The 21080-nt window shown below is 41.8% G+C and overlaps 3 protein-coding genes across 4 annotated transcripts in view; 1 reads left to right on the plus strand and 2 right to left on the minus strand.

The window, feature by feature from the left end:
* The window catches only part of mpp2b (membrane palmitoylated protein 2b), a 39299-nt gene extending 33016 nt beyond the window's left edge, over positions 1–6283 (plus strand). For both annotated transcript variants that reach the window (XM_041962652.1, XM_041962651.1), the window contains 7 exons: positions 2580–2711; positions 2811–2913; positions 3963–4031; positions 4147–4308; positions 4455–4657; positions 5013–5141; positions 5734–6283. In XM_041962652.1, the coding sequence (XP_041818586.1) occupies positions 2580–2711; positions 2811–2913; positions 3963–4031; positions 4147–4308; positions 4455–4657; positions 5013–5141; positions 5734–5910 (975 nt within the window). In that variant the 3' untranslated portion in view covers positions 5911–6283. The remainder of the gene's footprint in view (positions 1–2579; positions 2712–2810; positions 2914–3962; positions 4032–4146; positions 4309–4454; positions 4658–5012; positions 5142–5733) is intronic.
* A 4752-nt stretch (positions 6284–11035) lies between these two features.
* On the minus strand, positions 11036–13118 carry si:dkey-283b1.6 (ENHANCER OF AG-4 protein 2). The gene is made up of 4 exons (XM_041963250.1): positions 12875–13118; positions 12312–12369; positions 11959–12220; positions 11036–11795 (listed from the first exon to the last, which is right to left on the minus strand). Exons 2-4 carry the CDS (start codon positions 12335–12337, stop codon positions 11688–11690), a joined length of 396 nt encoding a protein of 131 aa, XP_041819184.1. The 5' UTR covers positions 12338–12369; positions 12875–13118; the 3' UTR covers positions 11036–11687.
* A 227-nt stretch (positions 13119–13345) lies between these two features.
* abi3b (ABI family, member 3b) lies at positions 13346–16434 on the minus strand. Its single transcript, XM_041963242.1, has 5 exons — positions 16215–16434; positions 15456–15623; positions 14887–15066; positions 14626–14696; positions 13346–13963 (listed from the first exon to the last, which is right to left on the minus strand). Exons 1-5 carry the CDS (start codon positions 16356–16358, stop codon positions 13492–13494), a joined length of 1035 nt encoding a protein of 344 aa, XP_041819176.1. The 5' UTR covers positions 16359–16434; the 3' UTR covers positions 13346–13491.
* Positions 16435–21080: the final 4646 nt, after the last annotated feature.

Below are 21080 nucleotides of genomic sequence, written 5' to 3' on the forward strand. Positions count from 1 at the left end.
CACATATTTGTGCGTATTTAGAAGGATTTAAAATTTCTAGCAACCTTCCTTCCTTTCAAAACACCTGTGCTGACATAAATCCTGAAACTAAAAGTTGTGATTAGTTTGATAGGGCTCTGTCACTTTCATCAATCGAACAAGCACCACTCATTGTCCTCCCTGGCATCCTCCATGATGTCTGTAACCTTGTCTGCTGTGCCAAGAGTCATATATCTAATTCTACAGTGGGACTTTGTAGATGACATTGGCTATTTGGCTATAATACCTGCATTCAAGTTTTGTCACTTATCCAAATGCAGAGTAATTTTCGGCTCATACATAATGGATCTATAATTGAAGTATTCACGAACAAGACAGGAAAAGAGTAATCACACAGGCACTGACACTGGAGTTTTTGTCTTTTTGATTTCGTCCTCTCCGCCCATGGCGGTAAAGTTCACATCAGAAAGATTATTGTGTATCTTTGTTGGATATCAAATATGTTGGAGGAACCAAGACTGTGTGAAAAACGCTCAGAGGGAAACCTTCCTCTTTTTGTAGTCGTGACATCTTTTGGGCTATGCTAGCTAATGAACGCTAGCTTTCTAAGAGCCAGAGGAGGCCAGCCACAGTGGGAATGTGACCCAGTTTAGAGTGAGGGTTATCTTGCTTGGTGATGTATTGGCAGTAGGATGGGAGGATAGCGCACATCTGAGGATGCTGGAGATGTGTTAGGCACAAGTCTCTGTGACTGATTAGTCTCAGCAGTAGAGAAGAGGAACACAAGAGCTCAAAGAAGCCGAGCCAAATTAATTCCTTACACTAGACCAAAATATACTAGAACATAATCTACAAGAAAATGATGTGGAGAGGTTTCATCTCTAATACTAATATTATTAGCATGGAAATGCATGCATTTGAAGCATATTGCTGCTGTTTGGTGAAAAACTTGCATTCCTAAAATTTCAGGGACTGGATGTGGATGAGAATACATTTTTAGCAACGTCAGTCAGTCATGAAGTCAGCCACTTTGTCCAGCCATGAAATATCTCTAACTGTGGGATGGATTACCAGAACATTTCATCCAGACTTCCATCGTGGCCAGAGGATGCCTCATAATGACTTTGGTCATCCCCTGACTTTTCCTCCAGAACCAGCTAGATTGACATTAATGATTTTCAGTGAAATGTTGCAACAACTATTGCATTGATTTCCATAAAATTTGGTAAAAACGTTCAGGTCGTCCACAGGTTTAATTCTAATAACTTCAGCAAACTTGTTTTTTTGACATTGAATGAAAATAAGCAAACTACCCGAACTGGAATTGGCAGATTTCCATCAGCTGTACAGTAGTTGTAAAAACACACAACAAAAGAAAACACATTTAGAGCTGTTTTTGCCTCCTGGTTGGTGGAGTGGAGCGTAGCAGCCAATCTGGCAGAAATGGTCTAAAACTGCTTTCATGTAAGAAAACTTAATACCCTCTAAGTCATGGCTGTCTTTTCAAAAGGTGTCAGGCTTTTCTGTATGAGTACATTTCTACGGCATACCATCTTTAGACCTTCGCTTTGTGAAAACCAGAGTGTACAAGTGTTTAGTTTTCCTTTTAGCTGGAATCGGCTCCTGATATCAAAGTGTCTACTCCAACGCGTAATTGCGGCGTCCTGACGCAGATATCGAAAGAGCGATTTGGCTGCGCACACGCTGGAAAGAGCCGTGATGGAGCTGCGATGATTAGAGTTGTCCCCAAAAGTTCCCTCTGATTAAAATCCAGCTGTCTGCTTCACGCCTCAAGCTCGGTCATCGCATTGTGACTAAACTCAACTGACAGCTCCCTTTGGCCAGAGGAGACTGCGAGAGCGTGTGTTTAAGTGTCCATTGTGTCCATAAAGGGGAATGACACACCCACAAACACAGTCATGTATTACTGTTGGGGACATTACAAAGACACACTCACAATGACCCTAATCATAACCGTAACTTGCTAACACACTCTAAAATTAACTTAAGTCTCAACCAAATTTAATGATTTATGTTACATTTGTCTCCATAAGGAAGGTGAGTCCCCACAATTTGACTCTGATACAGATATGTGTGTGTAATACATGTCCACACACACACACACACACACACACACACACACACACACACACAGACACACAGACAGTACAGTAAGGGCTGGGAGCCTTTTTTTATGTTCATGCATCAGTTCAGTACGAGAAAAGGCGTCAAGTGCGGGGGGGAGGGGATGGTTGCCATGGCTACAGATTTTGTCTCTCTCTCTCTCTCTTTCTTCCTCTCTCCCTCTCTCTCTATATGTCAGTCTGTTTGTCTCTCAGACCCTTGTCCTGTCAGTGGGGGTTGGAATACAGGTTTTGGTTTATGAGTCCTGTAGCCTTGAGATGTCGGGAAAGTGAGCTGAGAGATGGAATAGTCTGTAAGTGTGCAAGGCTATTTCCTAGTGATGGGCACTAACTCACCCAACCCGTCTCCCGCAGATCATGCTCACACACCATAGGCAGCATAGGTACACATACTGTCTTTCTAGCCTCAGTTACTTGTGTATTTGTTTTCCGTCTAACCTGTCTTTATCCATTTAGGCCTTTGTGAAGTGTCACTTTGACTACGACCCATCCCATGATAACCTGATTCCCTGTAAGGAAGCAGGCCTGAGCTTCAGCAGTGGAGACATTCTGCAGATTTTCAACCAGGAGGATCTCAACTGGTGGCAGGTGAGCACCACCCCCACAATATTTCAACATGAATTGCGTGAGCTCAGAGTTTTTATTCACATGCTTGCTAGCTTGTTCATGCACATGCTTCCCTCACAGGCCTGCCACATAGAGGGAGGCAGTGCAGGTCTCATTCCGAGCCAGCTACTCGAGGAGAAGAGGAAAGCGTTCGTGAAGAGAGATCTGGAGCTGGCTACCACAGGTACGCCTCCCAACAGCATGCAGCAGAGCAGAGACGCACTTCTCATTATGCAGATTCGACACAGACTCCTCGCTGCACAAACACACAGGCAACAAAGACAACATCTGTTCCTCTCCATATCATACAAGCATTTCATCTGGCGCTGCGCCGCTCATCCTCCTCTCACCTCTCCAGTCTGTTACTCTGTCAGTGAGCAATGGAGGACTGGTAATGAGCACTGGCGTGACTCAGGCGGCCTGATCCAATCTGCTGTTATTAAGCTGCACGGTCTGACGTCCACAAACAGCCCCCCGAGAAGGAGTGTTGATCGAAGAGAGGTGATAAGACCCCGTAAATGCCAACCTGATCAATAATCATTGCTTTTCTTGTGCGATGCGGAGTGAAAAGAGGCTGTGTTCCTTCAGATTTATCCGTACTGAGTCCTCAACAGCTATAAAACAGGTGGTGAGTCACAGCCAGCAGCGTGCCCTTCACTTGTGGAGGAGAGAAAGATGACAGCCCAACTGTACTGCCCTTGGAGCCTGCGAAGGACACATCTGTGTGCTAGGACACTTTCCACATATTATCCCAGCCGACAGCATTTGGAAAAAAAAATTTAAAATTCAGTTGTTTTTTTTTTTGCAAGGTGAGGACTGAAATTGTTAATCCAATTCATAAATTAAGAAAACCACCTCACAATTAGCACTCTGGCTGTAAGGTGCACACAATATTTATTTCACTGCTTGATGAGTCCTTACATGAAAATAAACAACGTCGTTTGCTTCCATGTACGTCTCTGTTGAGAAGACATTCTCCCCCAGTGACTAAATAATCTGCCATATTGAGCAGACGCTCAGCAGATCGCCTAGTCACAGGTGTTCTCTGGCAGTAGACAGGATGCACAGACTGATCAGTGTTGGTGCGCGGTGCCACCTAGTGGTGCTGTCTCCTTATAACCCTATAAGACTTGAGATTTCTGCTCAATGCCTCAAAAGCACTTCACCTTGGTAGTGCATCATCACAAGTGCTAAGGTTGGAGGTTTGATCTTGTTTTTGTGTGTCTGTCTCAGGTCCGCTATGTGCTGGGATGGGTGGTAAGAAGAAGAAAAAGATGATGTATTTGACTACCAAGAATGCAGGTACTTGAAACTCACCACAGAAAGTGTAACATCACAGTATCCACTTTGCATGAAGTGGATGACACGTTTCCGTTACGTTTTTATCTATTGTGCTCATCCCCCTGATTCTGGCTAGAATTTGATCGCCATGAGCTGCGGATATATGAAGAGGTTGCCAAGGTCCCGCCCTTCAGGAGGAAGACGCTGGTTCTGATTGGTGCGCAGGGGGTCGGCCGACGCAGTCTGAAGAACAAGCTGCTGGTGTCGGATCCCCAGCGGTATGGCACCACCATCCCCTGTGAGTGCAGCCATTCGTCATCACACTAAACCACATGTAATGATACTAAATCCATTGTTGCGTAGTTCTTATCCTTCCATCTTACCAGTTAGTGACCATATTTGCACTTTGCAAGCGATCTGTTTCTGCCTCTGTTTATCCTTCAGTCACCTCCAGAAAGCCAAAAGTGGATGAGAGGGATGGCCAGATGTACTCCTTCATGACCCGCAGTGAAATGGAGTGCGACATCAAAAATGGACGTTTCTTGGAACACGGCGAGTATGACGGGAACCTGTATGGCACGAAGATCAACTCTATACACGAGGTGATAGAAACAGGAAAGATATGCATCCTGGACGTCAACCCACAGGTAGAGGAAGCTTGCATGCGTACACCTTCCTTCTTTATTCCTTGCTTCTTTTCCTTGCCCTTCTAAACTTCTTCCATTATCTGTTCTCCAATGTAGCTGACTTTAAAAGTCTAGATTCAAACCAATTATGTACAGCTAGCAGCTAGCTGTTTTCAGGCTGAGCACATCATCAATATTATCAAAAAGGACCTCTTAATGATCCGTATTACTTGCTGGAAACACTCAGCTGATCTAATTTGGACACAGTAGCTTGATAAATATGTTACATTAAGAAGCTACAGTGTGTTAACATTGCTGGCTGTGCATTGATGCAGAGATTGTGAAGTGTCACACACACGTTTGTTTTTCTCTGAAGGCTCTCAAAGTCCTGCGGACGTCAGAGTTCCTGCCCTACGTTGTGTTCATTGAAGCTCCAGATTTTGAGGTTCTCAAAGCAATGAATAGGTCAGCGATTGAGTCGGGAGTGGTTACAAAACAGTTAACGGTGAGTGTGTGTTCTCTTAAAGGCCCTGGAAACCCTTTCTCACACAGTCTTCTGCCACAGCTAGAACAGTTTTGGTTAGTTCACATTAGAGTTTGCTGTGTCCACGGTTTTGTCTGCGCTCTTTGCACTGGATTGGTGTGTGCAGGTGCTTTGGTGCACTGGTCAGGATTTATCAAAACATGATGATAGCTGGGGGGTTGTTTGCTTGTGTTTCCAGGCCACTTTCCATTAGATGTGTTTTTCTTTGCTTTCTTAGTGAGTCACAGATATTTCATATGACTAGAAAAGACAATTTCTCAGGGACCAGTGGTCCTACATTTAGAACCAACCAAAAGGTTTCATGTTGTACCCTGATAAGCTGACTGAAATGCATCACAAGAAAGCTCATTGTACTAGTAATTGGAATACCTAATGTGATTTTCTCAGCATTGAAGGGTGCTAACATGAGAGTTTCTACCATTTAAATTATGTAAACTAATTTCAATGCAGTTGCTCACCAATTTCACTGTTTACTCTGTGCTTCCAACCAAGTAATTGCTTGTTCATTGCTTTTATTTTCCCCTAATTGTCTGACTGTCCCGCGACGCTCCAGGACTCTGAACTAAAGAGGACGGTGGACGAGAGCGAGCGCATTAAGCGAGCCTATGGACATTACTTTGACCTCTGCATCGTAAACGACGGCCTGGAAGCAGCGTTCCGAAGTCTAAGGTCGGCGCTGGAGAAACTGTCGACGGAGCAGCAGTGGGTGCCTGTCAGCTGGGTCTTCTGAAAGTGACCGAGGTCTCACCAGCAAAGTGCCAGGACGATTGGACACTGGCAGCTCCAGGGGGCTGTCTCCATGCAGTCATCGGTGGTGGAGGTCTGTAGTGAAGGGCCAAGCGTCATGATTCAGTGCAAATGACCAGCCTCATGTAGAACGTTTTGTACAAACTTAGTGTTCTTCTGTTGAGCCTAATGTCAAGCTGTATTTTATTTGTCAGATTCGGATTAATTTTATTGGTATTTGCTGAGAAGGATTTAGAGTTGATTATGAGGTTTAGTGCAATAGCGTGAGTGAGTGTGTGTATGTCATCATAAATGTGGAAATAGACTTAGAGTAAAGAATATGTTTTGCAGATAACAGTGCTCTATTGAAGGCTTTCGTTGAAGGATATTAAACTTTTTAGCCTTTCCTATTTTATGTAGTGTAATGTTTACATTGGGTTGGTAGGACAGGTTGGTTAGGGAAAGATACCAAATGTCATCTTTGTATTAAATTCTCTATATTTTGCCATTTGATCATACAGTATGATTGTATGTGTTCAGAAATGTGCTTTATCTCGTATGTCTCCACTGATTTGAAAAATGAACAGCAATAGATCATTTAAACAAAGACACACTGTATACATGCAATACATCTACTCACACACACTCAAATGAACACAAGCACTGATGTGTACGTAAACACAGTGAGAGCAGCGGAAAACTCTTGTTGAGACATTTTGCATTAACCTTGAACTCTCAGTTTGTTTCCTTTTTAACGCTGATTCCATTATACATGTATTGTCTTATGCTGGCAAAGCATCTGGTTTGTTTGACAGTGAGAGGATCCAGCGACTGGAGAGTCACAGAGTCCGACCACTGCCTGCTGGGTTCTGTTGGAGTTGTATTTGTAGCACTGAGAACACTTCAACCCTCAAAGAAAACAAAGAATAAAACTGAAGAAGTAGCCTACAGTACGCACTGATTGTATCATGAAGGCAAACATACTTAACATTACAGGCTGGACAGCTGGTGGAAGTTCTTTGTTATTTTTTTGATGTACAAACGGTAAAATATTTATCAGTGGCTTCAAATTCATACTTTTGCCTTAACATGGTTCAAAAGCCAAGGAAACACTCACTCACTCACTGTTCCTTAGAAAATAGAAAAAAGAAATAATACTGGCAACTTATTTACTGTTTGTTTTATTTTCCCTCCAACTTGTAAGTACTGTACTGTAATAAAGAGTATATAGTAGAGAAACACTTGGTGCTTTGATGATTCTGCTGGTGTTTAGATGCAGTTGGACAACTACACAGTTTTGATGTTCATATAAAAATGTATTAAAATTGAAAAGTTTGAGAATATTGCCTCACTGTCCACAGTTAATATTAATGCTAATTACTTTTTTAAAGCTAAAATTACAATATTGTGTCAGATAAATGACTATTTTTCAAAGCACACAAACACCACAAGGTTCGACCTCAGCTGAAAATGAGTTCAGCTGGTGGATGCCTGGTTTAACCTCTGAGGCTGTGGCTGGTTAAGGGTGCTGGGTGAGGATGAGGGGGTTGGATCCTCAGGTCCAGTGGGTGTCATCGAGTGATCAGGTGCCAGACGCAGCGTGATGGGATGCATCTCGTAGGGAGGTGGCGGATCCCTCGGCCATACGCCTGTCAGCTTGGGTTCAAACTGCATGAAAATGAAAGTAAAGCAAAATTGTACTGCAGTGTTTAAAGTAATTCTGATATTTTAGATCTTATAAAGTACACAAGAGCCTGAATCTCTAGATTACTAACCTTAAAAAGAACCCAAATGTTGTCAGTGTTGAGGAAATAGTTTGACAATTTGGGAATTAAGCATATTGGCTTTGTTGCTGAGAGTTAGATGAATTACCTATGTCTGCTTAGTTTAGCACAAACACTGGCAACAGCTAGCCTGGATCACCTCACAGCAAAGACAAGACTCCAGGAAATTACTGTGCCCGGCCAGGAAGTAGTCTGACCCATAACCCCACATAAAACGACAACGTGCTAGCAACACCTTTTTCACACTTTGGTTTTTAATTGTGAATTTAACGAAACATGTTCATTACTGAGCTTTAGCTGTGCCAGTTGTTTTTTTTACCTTTGGACAGAGTCAGGCTAGCTGTTTCCAGTCTGCATGCTAAGGCTGCTAGCTGTAGCTAATTATTGAGTGCACAGACATGAGAGTGGTATCAATCAGCGGTCAAGCGTATGTTCCAAAATGTGGAATTATTCCTTTAACAAGTCTGGCTTTTTCAGACAGTTTAAAAATGTTCACTTGAGAGTTGTCGTCCCCTGATAGGACCATAGTTCAGCTGCTTTCAACTGCCAAGTCAAAAAAACATTGGTGATTTTGGTAAAACATGCTCTTAGGCATATTTATGACTAATAGGCAAATAGTCTAAATGTGTGTTCACATCTGTTTGCAGTGATCCAGTGAGAGTGGCTGACTGTGGCGAGGGCCCACACACCAGTGAGTATGGTGGTGGGTGATCCATAGCGCTGTATGGAGGAGGGGATCCGTCGTAATGCGTGTCCTCCCCTGCCTGCTCCTCAGGCACAGAAACAGTTTGGAGCCCCGAAGATGTGTTGCCATCTTGTCTTGTTGGTATGGTGACATCATATGTCGCTCTTTTCTTTTTCATGTGCAGATAGAAGCAGAGGAGCACCACAGCTAAGAGCATCGCCAGGACCGGGAATCTGGGAACGCATTTCCATCATTTCATCGCTGAGTTATTTTGTGTTTCATATCAACAGATCAGTTCCTGCATAATAACCAAGTGAGTGCTTCACATACGAAAGACAAAATGGACAGAACAACATTAAAAAATGTATGTAAACTAAGATGGAGAATGAAACCTACTTGATAATGATAATAAGGATGAAAATAAAAATAAAGACAATACATAAAACCACTGACTAAAATAATAAAACAGGTAAAAATAGATTACATAGCATAAAATCAAGTAAAATACAGCATATTAAAAGGAGTGCATCAGTGCATACGCTGTATCAGGAAGTCATAAAAAAGGCTAAAGTGAAGAGACGTTTTTAGCTTTCTTTTGCAAATATTCAGCGAGCTGCTCCCCTGATATCTGTAGGCAGTTTGTTCCTAAACTTTGGGGAATAATGGACAAAGGATTCCCAAATTTCTTTGACTGTTGCTGGAAACCTCCAGTAGATCAGCAGCAGATGATCACAGTGTTCATAAAGGCAAATAATAAATGAGGGAGTTAGCAGTGTAGCTTGGTCCTAGTCCATTAAGGGCTTTGTGTACAGGGGGGAGGACCTTGAAATCAATTCTGAATGTTACAGGAAGCCAGAGCAGAGCAGCTAAAACTGCACTAATGTGCTCTCTCCTGTTGGTTCTGGTTAACAGCCGAGCTGCAGAGTTTTGAATGAGCTGAAGTCTCTCAGTGTTTTTTTTTTTTTTTTTTCCAGGAGGCCACTGAATGATGCTTCACAGTTACAGTATCAAGTCAGGTTTTCAACAGGATTATCAAGACTTGTCACCTCAGATTTATTTTACCCACATTATTAAACAGCATTTCTCTTTTTGTTTTAGTTCCAACCAGTAGGATTTCTATTTTGTCCACATTTAACTTCAAGAAATTATTGCTCATCCATTTATTTATTGGCAAAATACAGTTAGGAATGGAGTCTACAGCTGCAGCTTCATTTGGCTCAGCACAGATGCACAGCTGTGTGTCATTTGCGTAACTATGGAAACATACATTGTGCTCTCTAATGATGTCTTGATTTAGTCTGAGGTTGCTAATAATTTTAATCAGAGCAGTTTCCATGCTGTGGTCTGTTCTAAAGCCTGACTGAAATTCCTCCAGAATGTCACGTCTTGCAGAGCTCAGCTAATGTAATACAGGTGAATTTTCCCATGGTTACGTCTCTGTTACAGGGTTTACTGCACTCATCTGTGTTCACATCAGCAGCAGTGCTCACTCTGATTGAGGTTATTTTGTTAATTAAGAACGATGCTACGTAGAGGTTCATTCTTTACTTACATAAATTGTAAGATATTCATTATCGCAGTCATGGCTGGACTTATGTCAACCTGCTGACATTACTGTGAGGACAAAAAAGAAATTAAGACATGCTGAGCAGCAGATACAACAATATATTCAAGTGAACTGAAATAAGAATCATGCAGACTGAATACTACATGTGATTTACATTCATAATCTGTATCCTGCTCTGGAATATAAAGCAAGTTTAAATTTGTAGTTAGTTTTGTTGTCATGGACAAGCTAACAAAACATTTGCAGTAACAGATTTAGTGCAGTATATATAATGAAAGGATAAATAAAAGAAAAAAGGCATTTTCTGAATAGAAATAAAGTCTTTGGACATGTAATTGACAAAAATCAACTACAGGGTAAGAGCTGATATTGCAGGATATGTTAATGTGTCAGCCTTTGCCTCTTTAGTTTATGGGAGCCCGCTGGAATACTTATATGACTGAGTGTTACAGTGACTGTGCAGCGCTCCACTGACAGTGACTCCATTTCAAAAAACGACTCAGCAGAGTGAAACCAGAGAGCTTAAATCAGGATGTTTGGAGCTCAAAAGGAAGCATGAATGAGACAGACTGTCTGTCTTTCTGCTGTCTGAGTTTAACAACTGACAGTGGACCTTCATCCTATAAATCTCTTGCTCATTACACCAGAACCATGATTTTAACACATGTTGTTAATGACGCAGAAGTTAAATTAATCTTTTTAGATGAATATATTACAGTGGGATGAGTCCTTACCTCATTTAAGAGTCCAAAACATCCAGAATCTGTCCTGACCTGTGGGTTGCTATCAAAGGATAATGTGTTCCTTAAGGAAGTGCACAGCGTAATAAGCTTTTACAGCATTATTGTCTTTTTTAAAGACACAGGCCTGAGAGGTGTGTTCGGTGTCTTGCATATTTCTCATGTGGGTTGAACAAAATCATTCAGAAATGTATTTAACTTTCTATTCAATGTAGCAAACCACAAGCAACAGCTTCTCCCTGTTCGTACTTATGGAATATAATATATACACATAATGGGCAACAAATAACAATTTTGTGGTGTTTTTTAATACTGGACACTTTTTGGGAAAATGTATTTATATAAATTTTATTTTGAAGTGTGATTAAACTTAAATTCATGTCATTCATAAGTATAAACAATATTGCAAATAATGTTTACAGTGACAGTAATGTAAACACTGAGCAGAATTATTGAAACATATAAACAATAACAGGCTTAGCATAAAAATGTAATTTCAAAGTGCAAAAACATGCATGCTGTACATACGGAGGCGGTTTGGTGGGTTATTACTGGTTTGCCTTTGAAATTTCAGTATTTACATCAGTCAAGTAAAGATCCCACCATGTAGAAAGGACGATCTATTTAGAGCCGAATAATAATATGCTCAGAAAAACTTGTGCCAAGAAGTGATCTGTTGAGAAATATCAGCAGTGAGATTACAACAAGTCTTTTCAAAACAGAAACTTTTTGTCCATTTAGAAAAAGAACATTTAAATTGTACATTTCTGGCCTGATTTCAGTTGCAAAGGCAGGATTGAAAACCGTCGTTGTAACATAAATGCGTTCAGTGTCAGGCTCCGCGTGGGAACTTTGACTTTCACAGTTTTTCTCTGTGAGTTTGTACTTCGCAACCATGTTTTGAAATAATTTCTCAACATCATTTCACAATGTCAAAATCTTCTTGACTCTTGGCTTGATTACATAGACCTTCCCTGTGGTAAAAAAAAAGACGATGTGTTCGGGCTAGCGGGGTGTTTGAAGCGGAGGAGGAGGAAGGTCAGGGAGGATCTCTGAGTAAGGTGGAGGGTCTGTGTATGACGGTGGTTGGTCAGGATCAGATGGTGGCTCGAGCTGGAAAAGAGAAGAGGAGGAATTTAATTACAGAGAGATGGTTGCTGATGACACCTTGTAGAACATTTTCAAAATCATGTTCAGCTGAAAAAACACCACCAGCTACATATCTAAATGACATCCTCCTCATGAAATATGATCAGTGTGAGCAACAGCGCCGTACACTGTATGGAGGAGGTGGGGTGAGGTTCCTTGAGCAGTACATGGGAGGGTTTCCGTTAGGAGGTTGAAAATATGCTTCATATATGTCCATTTGTTCCTCGTCCTGCTCCTCCTCATACACGGGGATGATGTATACAGATGGAGAGTCAGTGTGCCTCAGGTTTCTGCCTTCTTCTTCTTCTTCCTGGTTTGCTTCTCTACGTTTCTTTGCAAAATAGCAGCATAAGATCCACAGAACGATACCAAAACACAACAAGGGAATCCTGAAATAAAGCACAGCTTGACTGTATATGGAGCCGGTATACAAGAAACACAAATAAATGTTAACACGCCGGGCACAGAGGCGATACTTACTCAATCATCGGATAGAAATTGACCATGGCAGTTGTAATTTCTAAATGAGGCTTCACGCCTGAGGAGAATGAAACAAATAAATTACTGTCATTTAAGAGGACGGATCTGATTTCACACCTGAAGCTTGTGACTCTATTTTTCTGTTTGTGCTGCAGTTTGACTTTACCTTTTACTACACATTCATAATTCAAAGGTAGCTCTTTATCGCTTTGTATCCTTAAATCACACTGACGTTAACAGAATGTTCTTAAGGTAGATTTTAGTTACTGCGAGCAGGCCGCACAATCCCAGAGTTTATATCGAACACAGTAGATTTTGTCCTTACACACACAGAATGGCCACTTCGTCTAAAACTGCAGCTTTTACGAGATGTTGCTACAGAACACATTATAGACTCAAGTTCAGATTTAAGTAGAACTAGGCAGTGGTGGAAGGCAGAAGCTGTTCCTCCAGCTTCAGGCCTCAATGAACAAACATAAAACAGCAAAGACAATGATTTAACAAGTTTGCATACCCTGTCCCTGACTTATTTGATACTTTCCATGCTAAAAAATTACACTTACCGTCAAGCACAAGTCATGTAGTGCAGGTCAAGAAGAGCGTCGACTTGCAAAAGACTTTTTTACAGCCTTATTGACCCATTTAAGTTAGGACAGCTCATTGAGGTTACAGGCAGTGACGTGAACACCTTATCACTACACAGCAGAAGGGGTTAAAGGCCACTGGCTGTTAATGTGACTCTTACTGGTCAAGATATGCTGTAATAACACAAAGATGTACTAAGACAGGGAAATCGTAAAAGAGGAAAAATAGGGGATAACAGGGAAACACAAGAGTCCCTGTTGCAGCTTGTTACTTAGGAATGCGGCCGAGGCGTTGTCGAAACATGCTGGAGGTGTCTCTGCTGCAGCTATAGGTGCATTTTCTGTCCCACACAAAAATGGCATTTGAGGCTCGCACTGGGCCGTTCAGCACAGGTTAAACCACGACACACACACTTTTTCAAGCATTTATTCACACTTAATGTTGACCTCAAAACCCGAAATGTTCCCCATGCTGCGCACCTTTCACACATTCATCTAAAAGCATGGCCGCTCACAGTGTAGCTGACTGTTATACAAGAAGCCTGGGCTACTCTAGGGAGGATAAAATCAGCCGATAACATGAACTATACTGTTCGTTAGTGTAGAGGGGGAGGTGGAGGGGGTGGTGGAGGGGGTGGTGGTGGCACAGTACCAGAGGTGCCAGTGGGAGGGGGTGGCGGAGGAGGAGGGAGCCCAGCTCCTGATACAAGTGGCGGTGGAGGAGGGGGTGGAGAAGGGAGAGGACCAGCTCCTGATAACAGAGGAGGCGGAGGAGGAAGAGGTGCACCTCCCGTTACAACAGGAGGCGGAGGTGGGTACATGCCACTTGACGGAGAGATTGGTGGTGGAGGGGGAGGTGAGGGGAGACATGTAGGTGAGGTCAAGGAAGGCGGAGGCGGGAGGCCAGTGTCCATGGAGGAAGGGGGAGGTGGTGGAGGTGGAGGTGGTATGTTGGGGTCCAAATTGGCAGCGGGAGGAGGAGGGGGAGGCAGGCTGTCGTTGGTGGGGTTGGAGACAGTTTGCAAGGTGGGGACTGAAGGTGGAGGCACAGCAATGCCGAGACTGGGTCTGTACACAAGACAAAAACAGAACAGACCTTCAGCCACTGTCCCGACGTCCTCAGAGGGAGACAGGTGTAGCTTCTCCCAGCTGAGATGAGAATATTGATCCCACTCTCATGTCTGTACGCCAAACATGAAGCTACAGCCAACAGCCAGTTAGCTTAGCTTAGCTTATCTTAGCGCAAAGACTGGAAACAGGGAGAAACAGCTGCACCTGTACATCTAAACTCACTAATTAAAAGCTTATTGTAAAATTGCAAAAACAGCAATTCAGCATTCCACTGTGGGATATTTTTTTTCTTTTTGGCTGCACCGATCACTTCTTGCAGTCTCTAATTTTCTAGCAACTGCTCTGAGCCAAGCAATAGCGAGGCTAGCTGTTTTCCTTTGTTTCCAGTCTGTATGCTAAGCTAAGCTATCCAGCTGCTGGCTGTAATATTTAACAGACAGACAAGAGAGTGGTTTTAATCTTCTCATATCAACCTCGGCAGAAGAGGAAATGAGCGTGTTCCCAAAACTTTAGTCCACAATGCAGAGCCCTTTCAGACATGATCATAAATGAGGTAATGTTAGATATTATGCCCATGTTATAATATCTTGTAATAATTTGTAGAGTGCTTAATCATAATAACAGCACTGCTATAAAAAGGGTGGACTTTGTCTACGTACGCAGAGACGTCTGCGGTGCTCTTCATGCTTTCTGTGGTCCCTGATCTCTTTCTGGGCTGTTGCTCAGTGACCTGTTGGGAGAAGATGAAGAAGAATGGCACATCACATCATTACAGTGCAGTCAGCCATACTGTACATCACCCTAGTAGTCGCTCTGGGACTACACTATTGACAAGGGTGCATTGTACTATACATCCTTAAGCTAATGAGAAATAAGGTGTGTGGACTCCAACTCTGTTTTCCATTTACTCTCCAATTTACCTGAAAACAGTGTCCAATGGAGTCCAAGATGGAGTACGATATTGGCACTCTTGAGTAGCTTTTCTCTGGCTCCTTGCCTGATGTTGGCGGTGTCAAAAGCTTTGCACGACTCCGGGATTTGGGAATAGTGAAAGGACCAATCTCTCTCCTGGCTACCTTCTCAAAGTGGATGGCTGCAGCCTAGTTCAGAGCACAGCGCGTGTGAACAGCCTCCGTCAATGATACACAACAACTCCATTTTCACATCACTCCCTTGAGGGACCCTCGACAGAGTCTCTCTTACAAAAGATGCGGCAACAAGAACACAAATACAACCAAATTGAGCACAGATTAAAGGCAAAGCAGGCTGCCGGCAAGTGGAACAAACACAGCAACGTATTTCAAGTCAAATGAGTAAGTGAACACTGATGTTTAAGAATTAAAAATAAGGGAAACTGCATTTCTTGGTTTGTTCATCATTCTATTATTTAATCATCATCTATGGCAGATATTTTTGCCAGCTATGCAGCAAGTGGCATGGCTCTCTTGGGCAGAGCTCAGGTGTGTTTTAGGTGAAACGTATTCCTCACCAGTGACAGCAGGTTGACTGAGGACTCCATGACTTTGATCTGCATGGCCTGTGAGTCCAGCAGCCTCAGCAGGGTGCTGGCCAGGCTGTTGATCTGGTAGGTGACGCTAGCCAGTGACTGGGCAGCCAAAGCCTTGGCCTCTTCAGCAGCCTTGTTTGGATCCTCTGCCTGCAGATCAGGAGAGGTTACACAGAAGTGTGATGGAAGAAGAATTGAGGCTTTTCCCTTGAGTGAAAGTAGTGATGCCACAGTTTAAAAATACACATCATCTTGTAGAGGTATTGGCATCAAAGTTGCCTTAAAGTATCATAAGTAAAAGTACTCCTTATGCAAAATGACCCCACTCAACATATATTTTACGAGAATATCATCTATTTAAGCAGCATGTTCATTTTGTTAAGCTATAGAGCTAATTTTAACTATTGTTATGCAGTTTAATTTCTAAGAATGCCTCATATGTGTTTAACTGATCGTGTAAACATTTGGCCTGAAAAGTAACTACAACTTGTCACATAATCCTAGTTAAAAAGTACATTTTCTTCTGAAATGTAATGGAGTAGAAGTATAAAGCAGTAGAACACGGAAATACTCAGGTAAAGTACAAGTACCTCAAATTTGTACTCAAGAACACTAAGGTAGTTACATTCCAGCACTGGTAAAATGTCTCAAAAGCTTTTCATCTCTCAAAAAAGAACGACAACCACCACAAAGTCATCATTCAAGAGCACAATTGTTGTGTTTTTTATGAGCCTTACTCACCTGAAGATAATTGTTCTCGCAGTAATCTGCGACTTGCAGGAGGTTGCTGTGATTATCAATAAGACCCTTCCTGGCAGCTGGCGCCTCTTGTAATATCTGAGAAATAACTTCGGTAAAGTTGTTTTTTTCTTCCATTTCTCCCATTTGGCGCTGCTGACAAACCCTTTAAAGACTCACTGACGATGCCTGTGGAGGATGTCAAAGGATTTGGCAAGAGTCGGGCGAGGCGGGGAGGTGTTCGCTCGGCGGTGAACGCGGAATTACCGCAGGGGAAAGATTTTCACCGTGTGAGCAGCTGGTCCCAGGGCAGGGCCACAGCAGCTGCACTGAAAGTGATCAACAGGTACCGGAGAGGGTGTCACTGCTATATTATTACTGTCCTTTCACATAGAGGATAATATGTATGATTAAACATATGATATGGTACCAGCTGTACATCACATCTCACGACTCACTTGTACTACTCATAAAATCCACCAGGGGTCAGTGCAGTGTAGAGAAAGTGCCTTTGTCAATGCCTGCAGATCAGCTGACGCTACTCTACACTTTGGATGGTGGTGATATAAGGCTCCTGCTACAAACAGTATAACCCAAACGGTGAAAACTGCACGCCTAAACTTTACTATTAGATTCATTCTGCATCAGCAGGACTGGATGCTTCACTACCGAGTGGAACATTGTGTTGTAATTACAAAATATTCAGCCCAGCCAAAATACATTAAGGATATCCTGTATAAACAGCTTGAACTCTACAACATCCTTGATTGCGTCTGTGTGAGTGCAGGCCTTCACTGTCGCCTGCCTGGCTCCATTTCTTCTAAAAGAGAATTTTGCAAATGGCTGCTAATGTTTCGCCATGTGTCAGTTTATCAGGAAACTTTCAAGCTGTGTGGCACTCACAGAAGTGAGCCATGTGACAGCCTACAATTACATTTTATTTGGATGTTTCTTTGGTTGTGCTTGATAAAAAAAAGTAATAAAAGGTGATAAATGATGTCTTTCAAAGGTCACTTAACTGTTACATGCTGCAGCTCTGCAGACGCTGGTACATGGACCTTGAACAACAGTGACATTGCAGTTCATGGTTGGCTTCACATAGACCACCTGGGCACCACAGTCCATTTTGTAGTTGTGTTAGTGGCTCTAGGGCTGGGAGTGTCATTCTGCAAGCAAGTTAGTCAGTTGGTCTGACATATCTCAACTATTGGATTGCTTTCCATAACATTTTGGACAGACATTCATGGTCCCCAGAGAATGAATCATAACGAATGAATCTTATACATCATCTGCATGTTAGCATTTTCATTGTGAGCGCTGAAATATTACCATCTAGCTCATAGCACTGCTGTGTGAAAGCACAGCCTCACAGAGCTGGTAGCATGGCCATAGACTCTTCTTCTTGTTAATCTAACTCTAACCGAATTGACTTCACTTCTGTCCTTAACCAAATCTGAATTTACAATCCTAACTTAGTCACTACAAGATGATGAACTGTGTTTCACACTGTTTTATCACCTCAGTAGATTTTGCTTGCACGTTACAGTCACTTTGTAATGATGCTGTGAGACAAAATTAAAAAAGGAAGATATTTTCTGTCATATTATTCCTTTTTTCCTTTTTTTTCGTAAAATTCGTCTCTTTCTTCTTACTTCAATAAATGTGGGTTCCAAGTCCCACTAATCTTGAACTCTAATCATGTCAAAAGGAACGAGAGCAAATTATTAGCTAATGTTCTTTTGAAAGAATCTGATAGTTATTCCCTCCATCCTCAGTCCTCCTTTGAAACTAATGCAAACGTTTGTCACATTTGATATGATTGATAGTGTTACAATAGAGTTGCTGTGCTGTTATCAGCAGGATGGAGCTTATGCTGCATAATCATCAGACTCCTTGTCTACTGATAAGAGATTATGGATATCTTAAAATTGATTAACTTTTTCCTCTGTGCTCAGCATAGTCAGGAGTTTTAGCACGTAAACCCACAAATAATTAAGTACCACATAATTGTTTCATGTACGGAAAGAATTAATCGCTAGCGATTGCGATTTACTTTTCGTTTATAACGATAATAACATTAATTACTGTTGTAATTATGACTTCAAGATGCTATTTGCAAATCATACATTTATTGGATAGACTCACATCTATTTCTTAGCACAAATTATGCATCTTGCGTGCAACAATTAACCTTCTCAGCCTGACAGTGACAAATAGCTGTAATTCTGTCCCTTGCTTCTGCTGTTCTGCATGATTTAATGCAGCTGGTAATGTATATTCACATAGAGACTAACAAGATCCAGCACACTGTACCCTGACAACAGACATGGCCTAATGGTATATGACAGACACCTACTGCAGCTGAGCAGAGGGACAACACTCTATACTTACCTTCCTGCTCTCTCACTGGCCTCAGACATTATGTCATTTTCTTCCTGAGCCTCAAATGCGTAACCAAGGGTTTGAAACCCTCAATTACCAGTTCAATCATTACTCTACTTTTAAAATGATCCCTTTGTTGTGATGCACTTTTTATCCTCTGGAATCTCAGTTACATTTGTGAAAAGAATTCATTAATAAACAAGTTCAGTATGTTTATCCTGGGCCATCTGAAAAGATGTTTTATCAGTGGGCCCCCTTCCTGCAGCAGATTAGCTGCACCGAAATCCAAATATCAGACAGGAGGACATGAACAGCACACCGCTGTGTTATGGTCTTGTTTACAGAGCCGGACTATCCGAGTGTGAAACCAGTCGGGATTGCTAGTTGTGACCTTAGCCTCAAACAAAGTTATTATTTAGCAGCAGCCGTAAAATAAATGATTGCCTTTCACTCACATGAAATATGAAGTGAGCGGGATTGTTATTTTTCTAACGACAGCAAGGCTCAAATTTCTAAAATCACCAGCCAAAATTAAGATATTTGGAAATTTTTGAGATTTCCCCAATAAGAATGTTACACAGACGTACGAGCTTCACAGCTTTGTCCTTTGACTTAACTTAGGAAATTCGACCTCTGATCAAGTTATTTTGGATGGAGCCAGGCTGGCAGTTATGTAAAGTCACCAAATTCATAAACAAATAAAATCATAAAGGTTTGAGGTTTAACAATGCAATCAAGCAAGTAGACTGAGAGGCTGTAAAATACAGGTGCCCTGTGGAGGTTTCATGGTCAGTATGTGCGTGTGCACAAGACAAACAACTACGGGTGGAAAACTCCACAGTTCACCTTTAGTATCCGTAATGAACCAGACTCTACTTTAGTGTTTTTGGGAATCTCATTCTTATTTTAACAAATAAGAAGACACACCAATAATTTATTTTTAATACCATAATAATAGCAAAAATGTAGCTTCCCTTTGATGATTTAACCAACACTGTACACATTGAAACAGCAAGTCTCTTGTTAATCTTGCTGCCTAGTTTTAAAATTGCCCCCCAGTGGTCGCCTCCTGTGAATTAAAACCTTCTTTCTGCATTGACAGAGCCGGGCAGATAACTAGCTACAATCTCATCACTTCTTGCAGACTACAGAGGCATAACTAAAGCCTCTTTTAGCTTGATCACCTTGACATATTAAGGATTGTGCGGAGCCTATTATGAATGTAGATTAGCCTATGAATTCATCTAATTATAGTTGTTGTGTGCATGTTTAACTTGTAAGTTAGGTTATTCAAAACGTATGTGAAGAAACTGGAATAGAGTTAACACATCATCTTATACCACACAGTACACAAACACATGCACACCGCACTGCAGCATCCATGTCTAATGGTGTGCAACATGTACCTGTTTGTGAAGATTGGATGTTCTGGGCCATCACAGCCTCTCCACACTCCACAGACTTCCATTAAAGGAAAAGCCAGATTCAATTATTGTGCCAGAGACAGCAGGAAAACTCCATTGTCAGGAAACACACACACACACACACACACACACACACACACACACACAGGAAAGACACAGTTAACACTCTTTTCGGGCAGTTTTATTGTCTCTGGTCACACACAACTCTGAACTCAATTCCAATGAATCTTCAGGCACCTGCTGCCCTTTTTCAAACTTTCATCAGTTTTTAAGCCACTGCCTTCAAAAAACAGGATAAAAATCTCATGATATATATTTATTTCTCAGCAAAAGTATAAAACAGTTTTTTCTGTACACAGTATGTACATTGACACTGTCGTGACCAGGTGTTATCAGCCACACGTGTTAAGTGTCTGAGCAACCTTGGTTTACACCCCCACCACCACCTGATTGTTGTGAGCCTTAACTACTCACATATCTCTGTCCCTGTCTCACTGTGAGGGGGAAAGTGACTCCCTCTGCCTTGACCTGTCAAACACCACTGAGCCGAGCACATTGAATCTCAGTTCTGATCAAAGCCTCAGTCAGAGACTTTTAGTGAGATCTCAGCACAGTCACCGTTTCAGCGTTCACCTTTTTCTCCTCTCTGGTATTGCTCAGTACTGTGTGAGTTGGACTGAGCTCTCTAAAGTTTACTTACCTCACAAGTTTAATTTCGGCATTATTAAAACGATAACTTCTGTCTGTTGTAGAAGAAAACACCTTATCAGCAGCAACACTAAACCACCGTCAAAGACATCAAAGCTGAAAATCAAATAAATGACATTTGTATAATAATAGGAGTCTATTTGACATTATAAAGCCATATTTATTAATTCACTGTAGGTGTGACTATCAAGGCTAATAAACACTTTGATTGACTCAGGACTTTCACCAACCACTATAGATCAACATGACCGCTATCTGTAGATTGATACGAATGGACAAAGTATAAGGTGCAACTACGAATTCCACTGTCAAACGATTAGACACGTCACATTTCATTTATGATGGTTGAAAAAAG

The sequence above is a fragment of the Chelmon rostratus genome, chromosome 21, assembly GCF_017976325.1.
Source record: "Chelmon rostratus isolate fCheRos1 chromosome 21, fCheRos1.pri, whole genome shotgun sequence".
Lineage (NCBI taxonomy): Eukaryota > Metazoa > Chordata > Actinopteri > Chaetodontiformes > Chaetodontidae > Chelmon > Chelmon rostratus.

Coding starts and splice junctions, on each gene's coding strand:
- si:dkey-283b1.6 (XM_041963250.1), bottom strand. CDS start 12,337: ATGGTCAATTTCTATCCGATGATTGA. Junction 12,221..12,311: donor AATTTCTATCCGATGATTGA/GTAAGTATCGCC, acceptor GCTTTATTTCAG/GATTCCCTTGTTGTGTTTTG. Junction 11,796..11,958: donor CCCCACCTCCTCCATACAGT/GTACGGCGCTGT, acceptor TCTCTTTTCCAG/CTCGAGCCACCATCTGATCC.
- abi3b (XM_041963242.1), bottom strand. CDS start 16,358: ATGGGAGAAATGGAAGAAAAAAACAACTTTACCGAAGTTATTTCTCAG. Junction 15,624..16,214: donor GCGAGAACAATTATCTTCAG/GTGAGTAAGGCT, acceptor CCTGATCTGCAG/GCAGAGGATCCAAACAAGGC. Junction 15,067..15,455: donor CAGTCAACCTGCTGTCACTG/GTGAGGAATACG, acceptor GCTCTGAACTAG/GCTGCAGCCATCCACTTTGA.